Raw genomic sequence first — 24,595 nt, 5'->3', positions numbered from 1 at the left:
TCCTCCTGCTGGGCCGCCCAGAGAGGCTGCTGAAGCTGGTCTGGGGGGTAGCTGAGGCAGGGGGGGAATGAAAGCTCCCAGGCAAGTCCAGTGTGCACCCGGGCCGGCTGAGAGCCATCCAAGTGGCTCGGAGGGCAGCCTGGTCCCTGCCCAGTCTGCTCCTGGTGGGGTCATAGCTGCCCGCTGGGCTTGAGGCCTTCGAGAAGACTGCCCCAAGTGTTGGGAGATGGAAAAGAGCCACAAAACCCAAAACCTCCCTTTCCTGCTGGGAGACAACCCGTACCCTGTACCCAAGGCTGCAGTTCTCAGCTGATGCCTGAGACCCTTGGGGGAAGGTCCTGGGCATCACAGCTAGTCAGGGCTGATGAGGCGCAGCGTCCACCCGAGGTCGTGGCTGCTGCCTCCAGGACCCCCTGGGTGGGACAATTTTCCATTTTGGAGCGGGCAGAGACAGCAAGGAAGGCCACCCAACCCTCCACCCGCTTGGACCTCTTCCTTTCCGTGCCCCTCCTCTAGGCTGAGAGGCGGCCAACCCAGCGCAGGGGAGGGGAACTGGGCAGGAGGGTAGGGCTGCCCCGTTCCAAGCAGACAGGCCTGGAGTCCTCCCTTGGCAGACACCACACTCCTCCACCCCCTGCACCCTCCACCCTCTATTTTTAGGCCCATTATTGTCCATTGTTGGGTGCAATTTTTTCCCCCACTCCTTCCCCAGAAAAACAGATCAGGTTCCTCCAGGCAAAGCCATCTCGCCTTCCCCAGAGCTGGTGCGTGGGAGCACGCTCACTGCCAAATAGACATGAAATAAGTGAATTATCAAGTAACTGGATTAGCAGACTCCATTGTGTCTCAAAGGGCAGGGGGTGGGGAACACCACCGTCACTCCTCCGGGCCCTCCCTTCTCTGGACTGCCGGGGTGTGCTGGGGGAGGAGAGGCTGACAGGGACAGTATGCTCACCAGCACACATGGCTGCACGCACACACACACACAGATGACAGCCGCCTCCAGCTATCAGGCACTTTCTGAGATCCAGAGGGACTCGTGTCAGCTGAGCACCCTGTTTAGGAACCCGGACGCCGGACCGGGTGGCCCAGGCTGGAGGTGCCAGGCTCCTCTACTTAGAAGCTGTGTGGCCTTGGGCAAGTGGCTTAAATTCTCTGAACCTGAGATTCCTCATATTCAAAACAGGTCTAAATACAAGCTCTACCTTAAGTCTTCTGTGAGAGTTCAGTGAGCTATAGCTTAGGTTAAGGGCTTGGTATACATGAAGCACTCAACAAATGTTCGATGCTTCTGCTCTGAGGAGGAGAAGGATATAGAATCAAGAAAGTCTGGCTATGGCAGGGCACGGTGCTCACGCCTGTAATCCCGACACTTCGGGAGGCCGAGGTAGGCAGATCACTCAAGGTCAGGAGATCAGCCTGGCCAACACGGTGAAACTTTGTCTCTACTGAAAATATAAAAACTAGCCAGGCATGGTGGCAGGGGCCTGTAATCCCACCTACTTGGGAGGCTGAGGAAGGAGGATTGCTTGAACTTGGGAAGTGGAGGTTGCAGTGAGCCAAGATCATGCCACTGCACTCCAGCCTGGGTGACAGAGCAAGACCCCGTCTCAAAAAAAAAAAGAAAGTGAGCCCAGGAGTTTAAGACCAGGCTGGGCAACATGGCAAAACCCCATCTCTACAAAAATACAAAAATTAGCCAGGCATGGTGGTGCACGCCTGTGATCCCAGGTGCTCAGGAGGCTGAGGTGGGAGGATCGCTGGAGCCCAGGAGGTCAAGGCTGTAGTGAGCCAAGACTGCCTCACTACACTCCAGCCTGGGTGACAGAGTGAGACCCTGTCTCAAAAAAAAGAGAAAGTCCTCAGACAATTGGACCAGACAATTACAGGAAACCAAACCCTGATTTCCCTGAGGGTAAAAGAGCCCCCAGAGGGCAGAACCTGCTCAGGCCAGGTGGTTGACCGAAAGTGACCATGGATGGACTCAGAGTAATCTGGGAAGTCCCTGAAAGTGTTTGCAACCTTATGTGTGTGTGTGTGTGTGTGTGTGTGTGTGTGCGCCTGTGCATGAGCCCAGTGTTTGCACACACGTGTGCACATGCGTGATTCTAGGAAGAGCACCATGGATTCTCAAGTGGGGTCATGACCATTAAAACTGAGAAGCTCCCGCTCCAGGGTTTTCTGGGTTGGTTCCCTGCATTTCTCCCCTCTGGGTCTTCCTGGATGCTGGGAGGTTATTGCATCTCTCTCTCTCAATCTCCCTCCTGAAGCAGAATCTGGGGGTACAGTGGGACTCTGAGGTTGACCTGCAGACTCCCTCATTTTACAGGCAGGAAGTCTATACCCCGAAATGGGAAGAGACTTGCCTGGGGCCACCCAGCTCCTGGCAGCCAGTGCCCGGGGGAGCCCCGCCCCTAGGAGCTGAGCCCCAGGACAGTGCCAGCCCCAGAACTGTGGGCAAAGGTTTTGGATGGTGCCTGGGTGGGGACAGGGGCAGAGACAAGGTGCGCTCTGGATAACAGGCTTCTCCACGTGCTGCCACCTGCTTTTGGCCATCTCTTGATCCCCTAGAGGGAGGGACACCTCCCAGAAGGACACAGTCCCTGCTGCAGGCTGGCAGCAGAGGACGGCCTGCCTTGGCGGAGGGCAGAAGCACTGCGGGCTCATCTCTCATTGGTCTCTTCTTCACCTTTTGCCCGACAGCAGACTTCTGCTCCAGCCAAGGGAAAATGCCTGGTCGTCTTTCATTTCCTTTTATTTCCCCAGCCGACTCTTGGAGTCAAGTGGACGAATGACTTGGGCAGCAGAAGGGAGGTGGAATGAGGGGCTGAGGAGGCCCAAACGGTCCCTGAGGGACCCAAGACAAACTGCACTGGGAGAGAAGGATGCCAGGTCCTTGAAGACAGGCCTGAGTCCCTTTCCACAGGGTGGGCAGTTCTGGAATACTCCAGGGTTAGATTCGTAGGGATCCATACACCTGGATATTCCAATACAATTCCCTCCGGTCAACGAGACCCCAAGAGGTCAGGGGACCCCTCTGTGGCTGCCCAGTGAGATTCTAGCCCCGCTAGCTCTCAATTTCAGAACGAACATTCAGACTCCTGTGTGACAAAAGGCAGGACCGAACAGTGACGGAGGCCCTGGAGACCGATCCTAGTTTTGGCTGTGCAAACTTGGGTCAGCGTCTCCACCTCTCTGCACCTCCCCCTCCTCATCTACACTCTGACCTGGCTCTGTCCTGTTGAGAGCAGGCAAAAAGCCGCACACATGGGGTGCTTTGCACAGCGCCTTTCTCTGAATTGCCACCGGTGCGTGGCACTACGGAAGCACGTGTGCCCCAGCCTCTCACTCATGAGGCTCTCAGGCGTCCAGCACACCACCGAAACCCAGCGCCATGATCGCTGGCATTGCTGCGATCGCCAGCGTTCCCGCCACCATCCTACCCGGCCTTGCCCTCCTGGCACAGAGCACTCTTTCTGTCCACTTTCCGTGATGCTGCCACCACAGAGAGGACCATGGCTGGCAGGTGGGCTTGCGGGGGCGCTCTTTATCCCCTCAGGGCCCCCAAGATCTGGCTCTGAGCCATGCCAGAGTCACCAGTAGTGACACATAGGCGGGAGCTCACCTAAGCAGGCTGGGAGGTGGATGCATCACCCTCACTGACCCTGAAGAGGCAGCTCTGGCCCTCGCTGGCTGCAGGTGGCATACGGGCAGGCATCCCATGTCCCCCATCAGACGCCATCACGTGAAGTCAGATCCAGGGCATGTGTAGATGGACAGAGACCTGGTTGGGGAGGGCCCCTGTCCTCATGGCTCCAGTCTACCTCTAGGAGAGCCCTTGGCCTGGGGTGGAGCCTCCAGGGTCTGAAGTTCCTCATGGGGGGCTCAAGGAAGTCACTCCAACCCTCTGGGCCTCAGTTTCCCCTTCATAGGAAATGAGAGGGGATGGGCCTCATCAGTGGTTTTCTTTTGGAGATGGAGTCTCGCTCTGTCATCCAGGCTGGAGTGCAGTGGCACAATCTCAGCTCACCACAACCTCTGCCTCCTGGGTTCAAGCAATTCTTCTGCCTCAGCTTCCCAAGTAGCTGGGACTACAGGTGCACACCACCACAACCAGCTAATTTTTTTTTTTTTTTTGTATTTTTAGTAGAGACGGGGTTTTACTGTGTCGCCCAGGCTGGTTTCGGACTCCTGAGCTCAGACAATCCACCCGCCTTGGCCTCCCAGAGTGCTAGGATTTACAGGCGTGAGCCATCACACTTGGCCTCATTGGTGGTTTTATATTGTCTTCACAGGAGCCCAGGACTTCCTAGTGGTGGACTGGGGAGCTCAGGGGCCTGGGCAGGGCAGGGGGACACCAGCCACCTGCTTCTGAGGTCCCCTGTCCCGGGAGCAGTCAGTTTCACTGTAACATGCTCATCGACGTTGGGGTTTTTCTGGCCTTAGACAATCTCCAGCATGCCTTCTAAGTTGTGTGTCTCTATTTGAAACGATGGATAATTATCTTCAGCATTTATTAAGTACCTGCTACATGCAAGCACTGACTGTGGGACAAAGAAGAGGACAGAACAGTGCCTGGCTGCGTGGGAGAGGGACAGAGGTGGAGTGGAGGCTGAGGAGGTATTTGGAGGCCAGAGAGAAGTCACAGCATCCCCTTCCAAGGACCCTGCTCTGAGAATCCAAGCCCACATCCCAGCCTGAAAGAGGGAGAAGAAAATGAGGGCGGGGAGGGGGAGGGGAGGGTAACTGGGTTTTTCCCCTCCTCAGGCCTCACTGTGGCCTAGTCATTAAATGACTGGGATCTGCGTTTGAGCCTTGACTTCACTCAGTCTTGGAGTCTCGGTTTCCTCATCTGTAAAATGGGCACAACAGGAGAGTAATCGTTTCTACTGTGCAGAATATCCAGGAGGGTTTCATGAAGTAGTGCACATGGAATGCTCAATGCTTCAGAGGAATAGATTTGAGGCCGGGCGCGGTGGCTTATGCCTGTAATCCCAGCACTTTGGGAGGCCGAGGCGGGCAGATCACTTGAGTCCAGGAGTTCGAGATCAGCCTGGCCAAATAGTGAAACCCTGTCTCTATTAAAAATACAAAAATTAGCTGGGAGTGGTGGCTGGTGCCTGTAATCCCAGCTGCTTGGGAGGCTGAGGCAGGAGAATTGCTTGAACCCGGGAGGGAGAGGTTGCAGTGAGCTGAGATGGCACCACTGCACTCCCAGCCTGGGTGACAGAACAAGACTCTGACTCAAAACAAAACAAAACAAAACAAAAACCCCAAAACAAAACAAAACAAACCAGAGATTTGAGAGTCCAGAAGTAAGCGCATAGATTGTGCTCAATTGATTTTCGACGAGGTTGCCAAGAACATTTAGTGGGGGAAGAATAGGCTCTTCAACAAATACTGTTGGGGAAACTGGATCTCCACATGTAAAAGAATAAAGATAGACCTTTTCTCTTATACCAGATACAAAAATTAACTCAAAATGGATCAAAGACCTAGATATAAGAGCTAAAACTATAAAAGTCTTAGAAGAAAATATGGGGGTAAATACTGCTTACCTTGGATTTAGCAATGGTTTCTTAGATAGGACACCAAAAGCATAAGCAACAAAAGGAAAAAATACATACATTGGAGTTTATTAAAATAGGCTGGGCGCGGTGACTCACGCCTGTGGTCCCAGCACTTCGGGAGGCCCAGGCGGGCAGATCGTTTGAGGCCAGGAGTTCAAGACCAGCCTGGGCAACATGGTGAAACCCTGTCTCTACTAAAAACACAAAATCTAGATGGGTGTGGTGGCGTGTACCTGTAATCCCAGCTACTTGGGAGCTGAGGCAGGAGAATTATTTGAACCCAGGAGGTGAAGGTTGCAGTGAGCCAAGATCACAACACTCCAGCCTGGGTGACAGAATGAGACTCTGTCTCAAAACAACACAAAACAAAAACAAAAACAAAACTAATAAGCACACGATGGCTTAACATCATTAGCCATCAGGGAAATGTGAATCAAGACCATAATGAGATACTGCCCCACACCCACTAGGCTCGTCCTAATAATACAAAACAAAACCAGAAAATAACAAGTGTTGACAAGGATTCGGAGAAACTGGAACTCTTATACATTGCTGGTGGGAATGTAAGAGGTGCAGCACCTGTAGAAAACAGTTTGGTGGCTCCCCAAAAAGTTAAACACAGAATTACCTTGTGACCCAGAAACTCCACTTTTAGGTAGACACCCAAGAGAAATGAAAACATACACACATGCAAAAATTGGGACCCAAATGTCCACAGCAGTATGACTCCTAATAGCCAGAAAGTGGAAGCAGCTCAAATGTCCATCAGTTAGGAAACGGATACACCAAATATGGTGTGTCCACACGATGGCATATTATGCAGCCATAAACAGGAATGAAGCACTGATTCATGCGACAATGTGGACAAACCTTGGAAACATTATGCCAGTGAAGGAAGGCCGTCACAAAGAGCCTCATATTGTCTGATTCCATTTGTATGAAATGTCTAGCATAGGTGAATTCATGGAGACAAAAAGTAGACTCGTGGTTTTCAGGGGCAGGGGAAGGAGATGGGGAGTAACTAACGGGTGCAGGACTTTCTATTGGGGCGATGGAAACGTGTTGGGACTAGGTAGAGATGCTGGTTGCACAACATTGTGAATGTACTGAATTGTATATTGTAAAATAGTTTAAAAGGCAAGTTTTATGTTAGACACAATAAGACTTTTTTTTTTTAAGAGATGGGGTCTCACTACATTGCCCAGGCTGGTCTCAAACTCTTGGCCTCAAGTGATCCTCCTCCCTCGGCCTCCCAAATTGCTGGGGTTATAGGTGTGAGCCACTGCACCCGCCAAAACGTTGTTTAACTGGTTAATTTTATGTTATGTGAATTTTACCTGAGTTTAAAACATGTTTTAAAATCTTTTTAAAAATGCTTATTGCTATGCTGAGCCCGGGGTATATATCTCGGACACCTCTGTCTGCACTGGAGTCCACCGTTATGTGTGGTTTTGTCTCTGACCAATCTGGATTTCCCTAAACTCCCAGAATGTACCTGGCAATCAGCAGGGAACACTGAATGAACTGGTTAATCTAGCCAAACCCCCTGCTGCTCAGTTGGGGAAACTGAGGCTGGGGGCGTATCCTCGGTCTCTCAGCAGCCAGGGCCTAGAACTCTGGCTCCCGGTGGCATTCACTCTGCTCCTATGCACTACTCTCTCCCCCGCCAGCAGTTGGTGTGTGCTCGGGGAATTAGAAACACATTTTCATATATTTAAGCAAATCTGCTGCTGATGAAAAACAAATCGGATCCTGCAAACCAAAGCCGAACAGGACCGGTTCCCACATCATCTGCCGTTTCTCCCGTTCCTCATCGCCCAGCCCCTCTAGGAAGGAGCCCTGCATCAGTGCTGGCCACAGGGACTCTGGCCAGGTCAGCCCCGGTCAGGGGCCACGGCTCAGCATCCACGTGGTCCAGCCTGGTGAGCTCTGGACCAGCCCCACGGCGCAGGGCTTCCATGTTCTGGGTTCCTCTCAATTGCCCCTCAATTGCCCTCCTGCCCCTCTTGCTCCTTCAGAGCCTGTGGCCTAATCCTTCCTAACCCTAGCGAGCGGTCAGGAGCCAGGCACAGGAAGGCTGAACCCCAGCTCCTACACTCAGTGGGCTCTGAGAAGTCTCAGAATATTCACCGGTCAGATGCACAGTAACAGACTTACAGGGGCTTGGATGAGGTGGGCAGGGGGAGTGGACTATCTCCTCTCTGTCGCCCACGCACTTTCCCCTCGAATCACCCGGCCCCCTTCCCTGTGTCTCTGCACAAACCATTCCTTCTGTCTACATCCTCACGCTCCGGACCTTTCCCATCCTGCAAGGCCCACCTCTGAGCCCACGGCCTGTGCCTCTGGCTGTGGGTTTGGCCTATGGGGTCCTCTTCTGTCTCTCAAGCTAAATTCTAGAATTAAAAAGGATAAAAATAAAACTATGCTTTTTTTTTTTTTTTTTTTTTTTTGAGACGGAGTCTTGCTCTGTCGCCCAGGCTGGAGTGCAATGGCATAATCTTGGTTCACTACAACCCCCACCTCCCAAGTTCAAGTGATTCTCTTGCCTCAGCCTCCCAAGTAGCTAGGATTACAGGCGTGCACCACCACGCCCGGCTAATTTTTGTATTTTTAGTAGAGACAGGGTTTCACCGTGTTGGCCAGGCTGTTCTTGAACTCCTGACCTCAGGTGATCCACCCACCTCGGCCTCCCACAGTGCTGGGATTACAGGCTTGAGCCACCGTGCGCGGCCCTTTTTTTGAGCATTCCTTTTGTGCTGGCACCCAGCTGAGGGCATCACATGCCTGGTCTCATCTTATTTGTACACACTTTCTTCGAGGTTGTGTCCAGCGCCATGCCCAGTTTCAGATGAGAAAACCAAGGCTCAGGGTGACCAGGCACTTATGCCAAGTCCCACATCCCAGAAGTGCAGGATGCGCCCGGGCCCCATCTGCTCCCTCCAGAAGCCAAAGTTCTCATTCGCAGCATGGGGTGGCCTGCCTGTCTGTCCGTCTGTCCGTCTGTCCGTTTCATCCGCAGCATGGTTCGACCTGCCTGCCTGTCCGTCCATCCGTCCGTTTGTCTCATCCGCAGCATGGTTCGACCTGCCTGCCTGTCCTTTCATCCGTCCATCCATCTCACCCACAGCATGGTGCGGCTTGCCTGTCTGTCCATTCGTCCATCCGTCCGTCCACTGCCTGCCCCATCGCAGGTGGGATTGGAGGCAGCTTGTCATCATACCCACAGTAAATGAGAAAAAGGGAAATGGATTAAACATCAGGGTTAGGAAGCATAGAGGAAGACAGCCCGGGAAGGTGGGGATGCACAAACTGGAAAGGTCTGGGGTCTCTAAGTCTCTGACATTCTTTGGAAAGATGTCCCATCTGGGTCCTTTCACACAGCTGCCTGCCTTCCACGGGGTGTCTGGACACAACCCCATTCCCTCAAGGGAAGTCAGAAGCAAGGATCTCACTCCGCGGGCCCCGGGCCTCCGTCTTCTCATTGTCTACTGCCCAGGAGGGAGACTTCACTGTGCAACAAGATGTCATTTCACGGAACTATTCTTGTCCTAGGCTGGGCCCTGCCTCTGGCATTTCAAGAGACTGAGTGGCTTTAACGGCTGGTGCAGCTCAGGCGCCAAAGTCACTCGCAACTGGCTTAAGGACAGAGTTGTGCAAACCTCCCGGCTTCATCCAATCGCAAATCCCACAGAACAGGGACTGCAGTGGAGCGAAGCAGGGGCTTTCAGGGTCTCCTCTGTCCTGACCCAAACCCCAGTTTTTCCTTCAAGACTCAGCCCTGGCCGAGTGCGGTGGCTCACGCCTGTAATCCCAGCACTTTGGGAGGCTGAGGCGGGTGGATCACGAGGTCAGGAGATCGAGACCATCCTGGCTAACACGGTGAAACCCCATCTCTACTAAAAATACAAAAAATTAGCCTGGCGTGGTGGTGGGTGCGTGTAGTCCCAGCTACTCAGGAGTCTGAGGCAGGAGAATGGTGTGAACCCGGGAGGCGGAGCTTGTAGTGAGCCAAGATTGCGCCACTGCACTCCACCCTGGGCAACAGAGCGAGACTCTGACTCCAAAAAAAAAAAATACAGCCCTGATCCTGCCTCCTCTGAGAAGCGTTCCTGGATCACACTATGCTTCCTCCCATGCATCCATTCATTCAGGAAATGCTTACTGGGCACTGATCAAGCCCAGAGGGAGGTGCTGGGGATGCAAAGATAGTGAGACAGCCCTGACTTTGAGGAGCTCACAGTCCAAGGAGAAAGCAGACATCTAAAGTTACAGGATTGGTCCCAACAGCCAGCACGCAGTGAGCACCTACTATGTGCCAAGCGCCGTGCTCATGACAGTCTCCTATGCACGTTCTATTAATAGCTCCCATTGAGAAACTAAGGTTCAGAGAGGTTAGGTCTCACATCAGAGATCACACAGCACGGGATTGTAAACTCTCCATTCCTAGGGCCAGAGCTCTTCACTGATAGGCCAGTCAGTAAGCAGGATGATGACCAAATGAGGGCCTCCTCACCCCACTGGGCAAAGGAGTCAGAGAAGGCCTCCTGGAGGAGGAGGTAGGGTCCAACCTGAACCTTGAAAAAGGAGCCAGGGTTATCCAGGTAGAAGCGGAAGCCTTGAAAACAAAGGAAGGAGGGGGCAGGCATTCGGGTGGAGGAGACAGCACAGGCCAAGGCTGGAGCGCCGGGAGAGTTCACGGGGAGGGGCACGCCCTCCTCCTTCCCCAGCTCCTATCATATCAGGCCCCGGTGTCACCATTTGTTGTTAGCTGCGTATTGTCTTCAATGTCTGTTGTGTTTTTCACTTAATTTCTCTCTAGTCATCTCACTTTCCCATCACAACTGTGCCTGGCATGAGGTCAGACCTGGAAACATCTGCCGACTGGAGGGGTGTGATGGCGAGAGGAGGGAGGCTGGGGCCAGAAACACAGAGGGGGAAGGAGGCCAGAGCCGTCGGGCTGGTCAGCGCTGCATTGTTGGATGGAAACATTTCATGACCCTCGAGGTCTGGCAGGAGGCAGAGCATCTGTGACCTTGATTCTGCATGTGGTGTTCAATGTCACAGTGGGGAGTGGCTCGAGGACTCCAGGACCTGCCTGCCCTCTGCATTCAACAGCCCAGCGGACCCCCTGGGGGAGGAATAGAACCATTTGCTCTGCAGCTGGGTAAACTGAGGCACAGAGAAGCTAAAGCAGGTTCTAACTGAGTAAAATGTGTGTTCAAAGATGCACGTTCACAGCCCGCCCTTGGCTTTCCTGTCTACCAAAGCCAAGGTGCCTCTGTATGCTGGAGACTCCAACATGGCTGAAATTTGAATGTTCACCCATGTCAATGTAGAAACGTCAAGCTTATCAAGATTGGATAAACAATAATATTCAAGCCTCACACTAGAACAGAACTTACAGTCTCTGCCAAGCACCTTCCGTTATGTTGTGAGAGGCATTTCCTCTCCCAGGAAATCGGTGAGGTGGGCAAGGCAGTCACGATCATACCCCTTTTACAGATAGGGAAACTGAGGCTTGGAGAATCTGAATGACTCACCTCAGACCACCCAGCCCCCAAGTGACAACACTGGGATGTGAGCTCAGGGCTTCAGATTCCAGGCCTGTAGCTCTTGTCAGGAGGTAGTGCTGCCTCTCTCTGGAACCTTCCACCGGCTCCTGCTCAGAAGCACAGACCCCCCACCTTGGCAAGCAAGGCCCGCATCTGGGAATCTCCGCTCCCACCTCCATCCCCCCATTCCCAGGACCCCCTGCTGCTCTCCTGTTGGCTCCTGTCTCCCCTCAGCAATGCCTCTCCCCTTAACCTGCACAGACCCCATGGGACCCACAGACCTCTGGCCCCTTCGTCAACGACAGGCTTCATCCACCACCCTGGACCAACCTTACCCCAGCGCTCCAGAGACTTCCTGTTAAAAGGCAGAGTCTGGCTCAGCAGGTGTGGGGCAGGGTCTGGGATTCTGCACCTCTATCAAGGTGAGGCTAGCGCTCCTGCACTGAGGCGACTGCTCTGAGTGGGAGTGGCAGGATTCCCTTGGCACCCCGCTGCCTGGGCAGTAGTTCTCTCCGTCTGTCTCTCCTGCTCGTCAGCTCACCCCTGAGTCTCGGGTGGCTAGCGTTTGTCTCCAAGGCACAAAGGAAGGGTTTCCCCCTTCCTCTCACGGGGAGCACAGGTGGCCGGCGGGAGACCTGTCTTGCAGAGCACTAAGGGGCACCTCCCAATGCCAGTCGTGCCCTCCCCATCTCCAAGGGTCCCGCAAGCAGCAGTTGCCCTGTGAGGGGCTGAGACGTCTTTGCTCGCCGCCCTTCCTGCCTCCTCCCTGGCCCGCAGCCTTGCCGGGCTGACCTCAGGGGCAGGCCCTGGGAATTTGGGTGGGGGCCGCCTCTCTTCTCCCACAGCCCTCATTGCAATTTTGTCCTTGCCCAAGAATCCTCGGTTGAGAGCTCATTCCTATTAATTCTCATTGTGCATTTAGAGCCAATAGGTTTTTATTTATTCATTTATCTTGTCTTTCAGCCTCCTCCCCTTCCTTGCAAGGCTGGAATTTACAATTCAGTTCTCAGGTGGCCTTGCTGAAGGACAGGAAGCCTGGGAAAGAGAGAGGGTCTGCACTCCGCATCTGAAAAGGCCGTCCACCCCTGGGTCCCTCTTGTACCCTCAGAGTGCAGCTGGGCTTGCGCTCCCGTGGGCTGGATGTTGGGACACACCTAGCACCTGCCACAGAAGGGGCGAAGGGAAGCAAGGACCCATGGGCGATGGCAAGGCTAAGGGGGCACTGGGCATCTGGCCGCCATTAGGGCGCCCCCTGGTGGCTGGTTAACAACAGCTGCTGGGGCTGCAGGCGAGGAAGCTCCCCCAGCCTGCATCTTCCACCTGCTGCCAGAGACTAGCAATACAAGGCGTGGCGTCCCCAAGGCTGGGGAGAGGCAAAGGACCCCGGGGAAGAAGAGAAGCCAGGAAAATCACCGAGGCCATAATCACAACAGTAATAAACCGGTGACTAGTATTGCACACTGTGTACCTACTATGTGTCCGTATGTACCCCGGCAGCATGGCCGGGCTGTGCCGTCCTGCCAGCACCGTGACACTCCTACATTATGGTTTCTGCTGGGCAGAGGAAGACAGTGAAACTCAGGTCAGAAGTTGAGAGAGGGGAGGCTGTGCCACCTGGTGGGTGGGCATGGGCCTTGGCTACAGGCAGTTCCCAGCCTGCCTTCTCAACGGAGTGACGTTGCCAGGATTTAGGCAACACTTCCTAATCCCTAAAATGAGATCAGAATAGGACCCACCTCAGAGCATCCTACTGCCCGGACCCTCCCAGGGGAAGCCGCAATAAACTGTGGCATCAGGGTTTGAACCCAGATCTATCTAGAAGTAACCACCCCGTCCAAAAGCCAGCCCTCCAAAAGCCAGCCCTCCAAAAGCCAGCCCTGCAAAAGGCTGTTGTCCACCTGCCATGGCGGCCCCCCCATCCTCATTGGACACACATTTGTAATCACAGCAGAGCCGGATGGCAGCCCATGACGAAATAGTTAAGTCCATCAAACAGGTGGCGAGACGCCGAGGACTCGCCCATGTGGGAGATTGTGGAGGGACTGTTCTTTCTCCCCTGCCTTCCCCACCTGTCTGCCCAGGAGAGGAGCAGGGGATGGGGATGGGAGAAAGCACTCTTCTAGACCCAAAAGCTTGAGGATGGCTGCCTGGGATGAGGCTCTGCCAGCATTGGGACTGGGAGGGGTGACCACCTCCCCAGGGCAGCCACCCACTGCACCGGGTTCTCTGTCTGACGGTGGGGGCAGGGCAGAGGTCCAGGGCCAATGACATCCTAGACAGCTTTGGCCAGGAGAGGGCCTCGGACTCGCCTCTCAGGGTCATCTCCGCACCTCAAGCCCTCGATCCAAAGCTGGTCCTAGAATTATGATTTAGCTGCTCCCCCAAGCACGTTAAGGCAGTGATTAATATTTAAGAGAAAAAATACAGCCGAGACTCTAATATGAGAGACAGAGGTTGACCGTGCCCGGGAGTGTGTGGAGAACCCTCCCACCGGCTCTGAGATGTGGACTGAGCACCGGCCCCATCCTGGCCTTCCTCCTGGCTTCCAGAGCCCAGTCCCCTTGCTCGGCCCTGTGGTCCCCGGGGCAGTTATGGCCACAGACTATCCAGCCCCAGCTCCTGGCTTCGTGCTGCCTTCTCCTTCCCTCCCTTCCTCCCTCTCTCCCCAGCTGGCCCCGGCCCAGCCACCACCCACAGTGACAGCCTCATCACCACTGACAAGCCTGAGTAAGAAGCTACCTTCTCGGGCTGACTGCCCTGTGATGTGGGCAAAGCCGGCCCATGAGATCGAGTCCTCAGGACTCTGAGGTGGGGGCACCGGGTCAGCCCCACCATAAACCCAGAGACCTGGAGGCTCCTCCAAGGACACGCAGAGGTACCAGCTGCCTGGGGGATGGCAACAATCCCCTCCTGTGCGCTCCTGCCTCCTGGCTGCCCTACCCGGCTCTGCCCTGCCCTGCCAGGGACGGCCTCCAGAGCACTGCCCAGTGGGAAGCAGCTTAGCTCAGAGACATCAGAGCCACTCTAAGCTGGAATCACAGCTTCGCCACCTCCTGGAGTGTGACCTTGGCCAGATGCCTTTACCTGTCACCCCTGGGCTGCCTCAGTTACCCCACCTGTATGACCGGAATGACAACGGCTAACATCTGCGTGCACTTACTCTGTGCCAGGTCCTATTCCGAACACTTTACCTACATTAATTAAACCACAAACTGCTCACAATGACCCTAGGGGTGTGTGCTCTTAGTGTGCCCATTTTGCAGATGACAGAATAGAAGCCCACAGACGTCACTGGGCCAGAGCCCTCCCCTGACACTCCTGCTTTATACAACATAGAATCCACCTGGCTAGCTGAGGGGAAGACTCCTCGCAATGGCATCAGCCTCGGCCCACACACTCAGGCAGCTCGCATGCAACCATCTCTGCTGTTGTTGTTGCCGTTAACATTACTTGAGTGCTGAAGCACTCCGTGCCCCTAGGACCCTTCCTTCTCTAACTAGGGAGGCAAGGGACAATGCCTGAATGTCTGCCTTCCCCTGACTTACCCAGGGGCTGCCATCATTGCGTGTAGGAATGGAACTGGAAGGGGACCCAAGCTGCACTGTCTGTCCCAGCCTGACCCCCAACTTCATCCTGCATGAATCCCCTCTGAGCCTCCGTCAAACCTCCCCATGCAAAGGGCCAGCTCAGTGCTTGGCATGCTCTAGCTTCACAGTACTGTCTGCTGGATTGGATTGAGTGGGCTAAGAGGTTGCACCGCAGAAAAGATGAACAGAGGGAGCTTAGAGTATCATGTTGCAGGTAGCATCTTGCGCACTCGCCCAGGATGCTGACTTCCTACGCAGGAGGTGGGGCTTAGCCTCCAGGCTGCGGAGCTGAATACTATGGGCTTACCCGAGGGAACTGATCTAGTGGCCAGCTGGCCGAGAATGCCGCTACCCCAGAAAACAATGTCACATGACCCCAGTGTCCTCAGGGTGGCCTCTGTTTTGACACATTTCCAAGGTGGGACAAAGACCTCGTCCAGGTCTGGTCCAGACCTGGTCAAGAGGCAGGAGAGTCAGCCTTGCATCTCGGTACCCCGGCTCTGCTCATCCACCCCAAGGATCTACTCCAGACCCCCTCCCACTTGGCCTGGGCAAACAAAACAGCAGTAAGCGGACTCACATGGGAGCAGAACCTCTCTGGGGGGTCTCCACACGTGATGCCCGAGGGCTCCACCTTCACCTTGACGTAGTCCTTCAGGCGCATCACCTTGGGCTGGCAGGCGTAGAACTCCCAGGTGGGGCCCTCATCTGTGGTCACCCAGGATTTGCAGATGTCGTAGTCCCCAGAGGCCAGAGGGAGGCAGTGCAGGAAGAGCGCCAGCAGGTGCAGCATGGCTGCGCAGTCTGCAGGGGCGCGGCCCAGAGAAGCCCTGGAGAGGCAGCGACGGGGTCAGGCGGGACTCGCGGCCTCAGCATGGAAATGCCACATCTACCAGGCGAGGGTGGCCGGGGTGTCCCAGGGACCCGAGCACTGAAGCTTTGCAAACAGCGAGGAACTTGTTGTTTCCAAAAGGCCGGCACGGAAAATTCAGAGCCAGCGTTTCTCAGACTGCGGATGGACAGCTCAGAAAGTTGCCCATAACTTCACGTCCTCCTAACCTTGACATCACACCTCCCCCGGAGGTGAAGCTGATCAAATCAGGCAGACTCTCAAATTGCGACAGTGGATGGAAATGGGATAAGGAGAAAATCCGCAGGGATCCTGCATGAGGCCAGATCAGATTGCTTTTAATTTTTGTCCTTCCAATCAATCCAGGTCTTTAAAGGGCTCTTAATGGGTGACGTGTGCAACACCACTGCAAAACAACCTTCCAGCCTGCATTGTAAAGATAAAATAAAATCAGGAGGTGGACATGTTAGCTGGAAACATGTTCCCTCTTTGGGACTGGACTTGGGTTCTCAGACCAATAAAAGAGATTTCTTTCATATGAGCTTAATGTGGCAACAGCTGTGTGACTGGACTAGAATAAAAAGCTACTGAGGTGTTAACTGGGGAGAAGGCTATTTGGTTCTGCTTTGCTGGGGGCCAGCACTAATGGGGCCCAGCTGACCTTGGCTGGTAGCCATCATCAACTTATTATGAAGTTTCTGAGATCTCAGCTCTCAATCCATCCAGGTACCTGGGGTCTGACTTGTCTTTCATTGTAAGAGGGGAGGAGAGAGAGAGCTCATTAGCAACAACACCTGCAACAAATTAAAGAGGGGGAGAATAGAGACGTGTAAGAACAAAAGCTCTCCGGCAAAATGTGCAAAAAATGAGGCTGCATTAGCGAAGTCTCCCGAGAAAACTGGGTTATTTTTATTAATATCAGAGTTGCACATTTGGAGATCGGGCATGTTATTTAAAAGGTGATGTGTTTTTCTCTCATTTATGGGAGTGTTAGTTCAGCAGAAGTGCCCCTGCTTGGGGGTCAGAGACTTTTGAAAGCATGCCCAGGAGCCAAGATTTAATGGTTGCTTTAAAATACCATGACTGTCAAGTCAGAATGTCAAAGTTGTTAAAGGCAAAGATGAGAATGTAACTATAGGTGCAGATGAGCCCATACCTATATGTACAGATGAACAGAGTGCTCCACATGCTGGCCAGCCATGAAGAGCCAGGCACTGAGAAACGGCTCCCCAATCATAGGCACAATCTGAAATGGCAAATTTAATTTTTTTTTAACTGTAAGAAACTAGGGATATTGAAGACTGCCAAAGAGGTGACAATGCTTTGTGAGTTCAGATTTTTCTGATCAAGTCCAGCATTTTGCAAATCATTCTTAGAGGGTATGTCTATAAATGTGTTACTATTACGATTATTGCTGTGCTATTTTAAGCTTCTGTTAATTATTTAAAATCAAAATAGATATAATTAATACGTTACATCAAAATAGATACCAGTTACATGAATATTACATTGGGAAATAACACAATTGCAGTACTGTGGTGTGTTCCAGACACTGGATACATCACCCGGAGAATCCAAGTCCAGCCAGCGTGGGATTCTGGCCAAAAATATTGGCCAATAGGGCAAAGGTTACTGCAACAAGTTACAGCAGAAGTGCCTGCATGATTAATTATTCTGGTTACTATGTCTCCGATGATTGCATTTGACTTCCCAAACCGCCCCAAATGTCCAGTCTAGGCCTGGCTCTCCCCTGACATCCTCTTTACCTCCTGTACGTGCAATGCCCCTGAAGAGTTAACTGTGTTTCCATGAAACTCCATTCTCCACCCAGACAGAAAAACGCTCCTGCCAAAAACGACAAACCGAAGTGGCAGACACTTGCTGCCCTGAGCACCTCAGGCTGGGAGCAGCCCCCAGCCAGGGCCCCAGGGCTCCGGGCAATGGGACTCACTCATCTGCGTTAGGGCGACCCCTGCCCCTCTCTCATGGAGATGAATGAGAACCCAGCCAGGACCATTTTTCCCTTCTCACCTCTGGCTGTTTAAAGGAGAACCTGTTATAGAGCCTGCCCGGCCTTGAAGGCGCTCCTTGCTAGAAAACTCTAAGAAAGAACGTGCCCGGTGTCTATTTTTGCAACCTGAGAAAATGTAGTAAAAATAAAATAGCGCGGCCGGCAAAGGTTTGGATGCCTCTACCCGAGCTCGCGCTGCCCAGAGCACAGCACGTTCCTAATTAATTCTTCCAGCAGTCGACTCCCAACTGTTCACTAACAGGTAGGGAGCTCCTGGCTGCTGGGACAACCAGGACGCCGGGCTGCGGCTTGCAAGGAGGGCGCAGCTGCAACCTTCCTTCAGCGGCAGGACCCGCGGCTGCTCCGGGGCTTGCACGGCGCTGGAAGCCACCGGGCGCGGGGAGGCAGCGAGGCCCGGAGGCCGGGAGGCTGGGGCGAGCGGCGCGTGCGGCGCAACTCGCAAATCTATTAATTGCAGTCCTGTTGGTTTAAATGCCACGCATTCCCTGGAAAATAAATAAATAAAAAAAACCCTAACAACAACAAAATCTGCCAGGGGAAAAATGTGTTTACAACTAGTCAATCAACTGGGCGTTGCTGGCATCGCAGGGGGAATTATGAGCTCAGCACACGAATATTACAGGCGGGTTCTGCCAAAAAGAAAAAAGAGAAGGGGGAAGAGAGGCAGGAGTCCCCGGATAACGAGGAGGAGCGCAGAGAGTGAGGAGTCGGCAGGGAAATTTTCAGAGTAAGAGGCTGCATCCCGGCGGATCGTTTTCTCCGTGGAAAATTTATCTTCACCTGATATTATTAAGAAACTGCAGCTCCCAGAAACAAATAGAATCACTGTGCTTTATTTTCTTTTAAGAGTCCTCAGGAACCGAGGGGGGCTGATAGCCAGGGTATTAAAACCCGAAAATTAGATTTTATCAGGATTTCTGAACTCAGATTTCTCTGTCTTATTGAATTAGCGCCTCCCGAGCTGGCTGGGCTAGCCAGCAGGTTCCTCTAGGAGTTGCCGGCTGCGCCCTCGCCGTGGGGGAAACTTGCCGCGGCGGGCGCGGGGCCCCCGGGGGCACGGGAGGGAGGGCGCTGGGGGCTCCTGGGGCTAGGGGGGGACTCAGCCTACCCCGGGGTTCCCTCTCCCTCCTCAGCAGGGGCGGCGGAGGGGGGTGAAATCTGCCTTCAGGGGAGGGTGGGGGTTGCCGGGAGGGAAAGGGAGCTTGGCCGGCGGGGTCACCTTCCCGTCCTCTGCCCCGGGCGGGGTCCAGCGGGCGCCCCTCGCTCACTGCAGCCTCGGCGGGCGTCCTAATTCCGGCGGCCCCGGTGTCCCCCTGCTCCGGAGCGGGCCCTTTATCCGGCCCCTGGGTCCCCGCCCGCGGGAGCCCTGGAAAGTTGGGCGCGGGAGGCGGGGCGCGAGCAGCAGGCCCCGGGTGGGTCCCGGCGGGCGGCGGGCGGGGTCGAGGCAGGGGCCAGGGTCGAGCCAGTGCTTAGGGCCGGCTGCGAGCCCTGTGCCTGGGACACCGACGACCCGGCAGCCCCACAGCTGCTTTTCGTCTTCCCAAAGTTGTGTGCAAGCCACGGGAGCAATTAATAATTAAGCCTGTAACAAAGGCCCGGCCGGGACTGAGGTGCCCCTTTTATCGGCACTGCCTCCCTTAATTAAAAGACACAGAGCAAGACGCCCAGGAACTGGTTGGATCCTTTGCCCCGGCGCTGCCGCCTGCGGCGACCCGGCCGCCGCCGCCCCCAGCCCAGACGGCCAACTTACTCCGGAGCCGGCGGACCCCGCGAGCCCGCGGTCCTCTCTTCCCGCCTTCCCGCCGCCTCTGCTCCCCCCACCTGCTCGCCGCTCAGTTCCAGGTTCGACTCCACGCTGGCCCCAAACCAGTGCCTGCGCCCCCTCACCTCCCGACCCCCTCCCGGCGCCAGGAGAAGTTTCCAGCCGCGGCCGGGCTGGCCGGGAGTTTCTCTGTGCAACTCACAGGCTCCCAGTTTGCAGAGAGATGGGAGGGCACGGGATGGGGGTGGCTCTAAGCGGTGGCGGTGGAATTGGGGTGGGGGAGAGGCGCGGGAGCAGGGTTAGTTTCCTTTTCCGAGACACATTCGAGCATCCTTGCAACGTCCCTCCCCGACACACACACACACACACACACACACACACACACACACACCACGGAAAGGACCCCGGGGAAGCCGGCCAGAAAGACAAACTACCCCTTTAAGATGCTGCTAAGAACGCACCCTCACACACCCCTCTGGGGCGACTCCAGTCCTCAGCTCGTAGCAGCCGCCACCAAACAACTTTTGCATCCGAGCCTTTGCCGGGCCGCTGTAAGTGGCTCCCGGGCCCGGGCAAGCCTGCGTGGTCACTGAAGCCCTTTAAAAATGAAACCAGCCTGGCCAAGCTGCAGCCTCTCCCCCCGCCCGCCTCCCGGGCTCTCCCCGCCCGCCTTACCCCGGCTCGGAGCGGCTTCCCGGCGCGGAGACCCGGGAGGGCCGAGGACCGCCACCCTCCGGCGCTGCGCCTCCCCCCTCGGGCTGGCGCTGGGTGGGGGCGCGGGCCGAGGGCTGCGGGCCGCTGCTCCTTCCCCGCGCCGCTCCCGCCGCTGTGGCCGCCGCCGCCGCCGCCGTCAGATCGGGGCCGGGGAGCCCTCCGGCCGCCGGGGGGGCCGCCCGCAGCCGTCCCGGAGACGCGGGCCGGGGGAGGGGGCCGCCCGCGCCGCCCGCATCGCCCGCCCGGGCCGAGCGGGAGGTCGCCGCTAACAAGTGCAAACTTTTTGGCCCCCCTGGGCGGCCCGGGGAGGACCCGCGCTCGGGCGCCGGGCAGCCCCCGGCCCGGGTGGGCTTCGCGGCGTCTCGTCGGGGAGCCGGGGCATCCCCCCGGCGCGGCGCGGGCCAGATGGCGGGCGCTTCACTGCCCCCCTGCACTCCGCTCCAAGTTAATGCCGAGGCTAAATCCTCTTGCCATCACTCACGATCACCATCGGGGCTTTTATCTCTCGGTCTGATCCGGGCTGCGTAACTTCCTCTGTGTGGCTTTAACACACCATCCCACCACGGAGCAACGGTCTTCTTAAAGGTGCAGGAAGGAAATACTGCGCGGCTCGGGGGACGCGCCACGGCCCGGGGAGGGGCGCGGCGAGCAGGGGCGTCCCGGCGGGCCCGCGGCCAGGGTGGCCCCGGCAGCCTCTGGGGGGTCGCTGCCTAAACATCGCCTCCTGGCCCGGGGGCCAGCGGGTCCCTGCGCCCAGAGCGCATCCTCAGCCGGCTCCGGTCAGGCGCAGCCGGGCTGCAGCTTCCTTTTCCAAAACCCGGGGGCTTGCCGGGGTGCCAGCGCCCATGGGTGTGGGGGCTGCCCCATCGGCACGAGGGAGGGGGGCCAAGTGAGTCAGTTTCCCCACCCCCCACAGCCAAGGGCTCAGGGCTGCTCCTCGGTCTCTCTCTGTGAAGTGCTGCCACCCAGAAGGCCCCAAGCAGTGGGTACCGGGGTGGGTGGGTGGATTTGGGGAGATGGGGAGGGGGAGCGATCTGAGCGCACAACCAGAGCCTGAATACCAGCTGACACATCGCCGCCTCCACCCTGATGGGCCCTGCTTTTGACGAAGCCAAGCCAGCTCTGCAGAGAGTGCAGAGTAGTGGGGCAGGAGGGGCCTGGCTGAGGGGTTCTCTGTCTCCCTCCCCTGTAAGCACGGGAGGCAGGTGTGGGAGGGCTCCCATAGCAGCAGCCCCGGGCAGAGGCCACGGAGTTGGCAATATCACATTGGGCAGCCCTGGGATCTCCGACCCCCGGGAGGTTTCCTGCCAGCCTGCCTCCCGGGGCTTCTGGGAGAGTTTCCACACCTTCCAGAAGCACATGTGGTTTTCGGACATTCCTGGCCTCCTGGGGTGGGCTCACTGCAGCCTTGAGCAGCCAGCACTGTCATTTGGATGCATCAAGAACAAAGGGCCTGAGGACAGACAGAGAGAGAAGCAGAGAGAGAGAGACCAGCCCAAGGTCACAGAGGGTGTTGGGAATGGAGCATGACATGGCACCTCAGTGCCCCGCCCTGCTGCCACCCTTCACCTCCACCTTAACCCTTCCCTGTTCTCAGCTGCCCTGAAAACTGGAGAGGGAGTTATACTGCTGAATAAGATTTGGAATCTTGTGACAAATCGGGAAGAGGATGTGGAATTAAAGACTGTCATCTGCTGTAATAATAATAATAATATATTTATTGAACACCTGTTTTATGCCAGACTCTATGCAAACCAGTTTGTGTGCATTATTCACTGAATCTTCGCCAAAGCCCTGTGACTTCACTGCTAGTAGCAAAGCCTCAAGTTAAAGGCGTTAAGTAACTTGCCCAAGGTCACATAGCTAAGGACTGTGGCCGGGGAGGCAGGGCTCTTGGGTTCCTGGGCGATGCTCTGTCACTGGCCTGGCTGGCTGGTGAACTTGGAACACAGCCCAGATTGCTTTGGGGCTCAGTTTCCCCATATGTGAGATATGAACGGTAAATCCTTCTTTTTTCAAAGAGGGGTCAGAACAAGGCCATCGTGTGCCTCTACCTGCACATGCTGTCAGATGCCTACCACTGGAGATGGGCCTGTCTCACCAAGCAGCCCAGCAAGGCAGACATGGGCCCGCCCCTGGTTACCTGTTCTATGCAGGAGGAAGCTCCCTGGGAGAAGAGAACAGATCTTAGCGGTTTGATTTTTAAGCATTCAGCCTGCAGGCAGCAGAGAAGGGCAGGGTGTGGGGCTCCTGCACAGGGTGAGTGATGACCAGGGTCAGCCCTCAGCCTGCTGTCACCCCGGGGCAGGGTCATCAATCCCTGGGAACCGCCCTGCTCCTCCATCATCACTGTGGACTGGATGCTGTCAGGAATGGCCAAAGAGATGAAGGGGCTGCTTCTTACTTGTAGTTCATCTAAACACAGTGGAGGGACCAGGGGTGCCTCCTCCCTAGCACTGCCAGGATGGTTTCAGTGACCCATATGCAAAGATATGTGCCACTAGAAACAATTTTTAACATGCCTCCCCGCCAGCCCCCACCTCCCCAATACTCCCTGCCTCTGCAAAAAGCTGATGCCAACAGGCTTTTTTCGGGGACCTATGCCAGAAGCTGTCTTCTGGTCTCCTCCTTTCCAGACCCCAGGATAATGGAAAGAGCACCGCACTGAGAGTTGGGATAATGGGTCTTTCTTGGCTCAGCCCTTCCCACACTGTGTGGCTGAGGGAGATCCCTTCCCTGCTGTTGGCTCAGTTTCCCCATCTGCACGATGAGGGGATTTGTCCAGGAGGGTGATCCCTCTGCTATGATCCTGAGTTGACAGCACTCCACAGCAGCCTCCAGGAGACGATGTTCCTTTCAAGTGAACGATAAAGCACTTATTTTCCAAGATAGGGAACAAATAGGATTTCAGCCATGCGGGGACCAGGTGGTTGAGGGACGTTCATTTTTAAACTTCATTAAGGTACCTTCTGACAAATGACCTTTTTCTGACAATCAAAAGAAGCTGAGCACCAGGGGCAGGAAAGTGTTAATGAATCTCCCCGAAAATAACCGCTGGCTCCCCTCTCACCAGCAGCCTAATCATCCTCTTCACTGGTGGGATTTTGGCTCCAATGCACAGTTTTAATTTGAATTGTGTATGTGGAATTTGCTATCAAAAAGCATCTGCAGAACAATGCATTTAATTTTATTCCGTCTATATTTTTAAAAAGGATTTGTATATACCCATACATATATATGATTATATACATAGGATTCTATACAAGTCCACTATATATATGGACACATCTATTGTATATGTGGACAATGAAGATATACACCAAAGTATGAACAGGGGAGATGAGGGGGGACCGATGGGCTTTATTATAGATATCCTCTCTGGGTTGCTTGACTCCTTTACAATGAGGAAATTTGCATGGTATAGATGAGTAACAGGAAATTATAAAGTCACAAGCAAAAATAATCTACTAGCTTTGTAATGAGAGGTAACAGATGAGGTCCAGGCCCTCTGGGGGCTTCCAAGAGAAGGCAAGTCCTGATGCAGACAGACAGACAGACAGAAGAAATGAGCTCACATTGCTGATTTAAGTCAAGTGCAAGCTCAAAGGACACCCCCTACCAAGTTCTCACCCCTCTCCTCGCTCATTCTGTTCACTTATGCCAGGCCAAGATTTTGATTCGTCGACAAGCTCTTTGTCCCCTTGACCTTGAGCCGTTGAGATGCAGCTGTTAAGGAGGTGGTAAGATCCTGTGCCCAGGACCATCTAGGGGTATTCAAGACATCCTGGGGCCCCTTCTACTGCCAAGGTAGGGGCAGGGGGAACCCGCCTTCCCCAAGGTGACACCTCCAGGCAGTGGCAGAGGCTACTAGAAGCACTCTGACCCCTCCCTGTCAGTCCTCAGCTCTAATCTCTAGACCATACTCCCATTAATTATTATTACTGGATTAATCATACATGTGATTAATTCAGTAATGGTGATTCATAATTGATTGCATTTTATATGACGCCTTTCATCCACACATCTCCCAAGATGTGCACTGCCTACAACAAGAGACACATAAAGCGGAATGTGTTCTTTGCTTGCCTGCATTTTGTTGGATAAACTTCTCTTCGGAGACGCAGGGGGCTAATGGCCTTCGAGCACACTGAGCTTGCCAGTCCCAGCTCCATGCCCATCTCCCTGAGTACTGCAGCTCAGCGGCACCCTGCCTTGCCCAGTGGTGGCCATACCATAGGAGTCGTGCAGACCCCACCCCCTTGGCAGGCAAGTCGGCCTAGGCCCCAGGCTGCCGGGCAAGGCCAGCCTGCCCCGGCTGGGAGGCAGTGCCACAAAGCGGCTTGGATGAGGGCTCTAGAGCCTGACTCTCTGGGTATGAGTCGTGCCTCTCCTGCTAATTAGCTGTGCGACCTTGAGTAAGCTACTTCCCTCTCTGCCTCACTTTACCCAAATGAAAAATGGGATTATAATAGTCTCCATCTTCCTAGAGTTATGGTAAAGATCAAATACAGTGATGGACAGAAAGCGA

At 54.9% G+C, this 24,595-nt stretch overlaps 1 protein-coding gene across 5 annotated transcripts in view; it reads right to left on the bottom strand.

Moving 5' to 3' along the window:
* Nucleotides 1-20,105, bottom strand: part of NTNG2 (netrin G2) — a 79,593-nt gene extending 59,488 nt beyond the window's left edge. For 2 of the 5 annotated variants that reach the window (XM_032165478.2, XM_032165476.2), the window contains exons 1-2: nt 20,029-20,105; nt 15,290-15,985 (exon numbers count right to left, since the gene is read on the bottom strand). In XM_032165478.2, coding sequence (XP_032021369.1) covers nt 15,290-15,502 — 213 coding nt within the window. In that variant the 5' untranslated portion in view covers nt 15,503-15,985; nt 20,029-20,105. Of the gene's footprint in view, nt 1-15,289; nt 15,986-16,220; nt 16,354-16,715; nt 16,806-19,814; nt 19,932-20,028 lie in introns of all 5 variants that reach the window. The other 3 variants (XM_032165473.2, XM_032165477.2, XM_032165475.2) reach the window with 3 other exon arrangements.
* Nucleotides 20,106-24,595: the final 4,490 nt, after the last annotated feature.

This window comes from Hylobates moloch, unplaced genomic scaffold (genome assembly GCF_009828535.3).
Source record: "Hylobates moloch isolate HMO894 unplaced genomic scaffold, HMol_V3 SCAFFOLD_10, whole genome shotgun sequence".
In the NCBI taxonomy this organism is placed as follows: domain Eukaryota; kingdom Metazoa; phylum Chordata; class Mammalia; order Primates; family Hylobatidae; genus Hylobates; species Hylobates moloch.
This window is presented reverse-complemented; position numbering and strand designations above follow the sequence as displayed.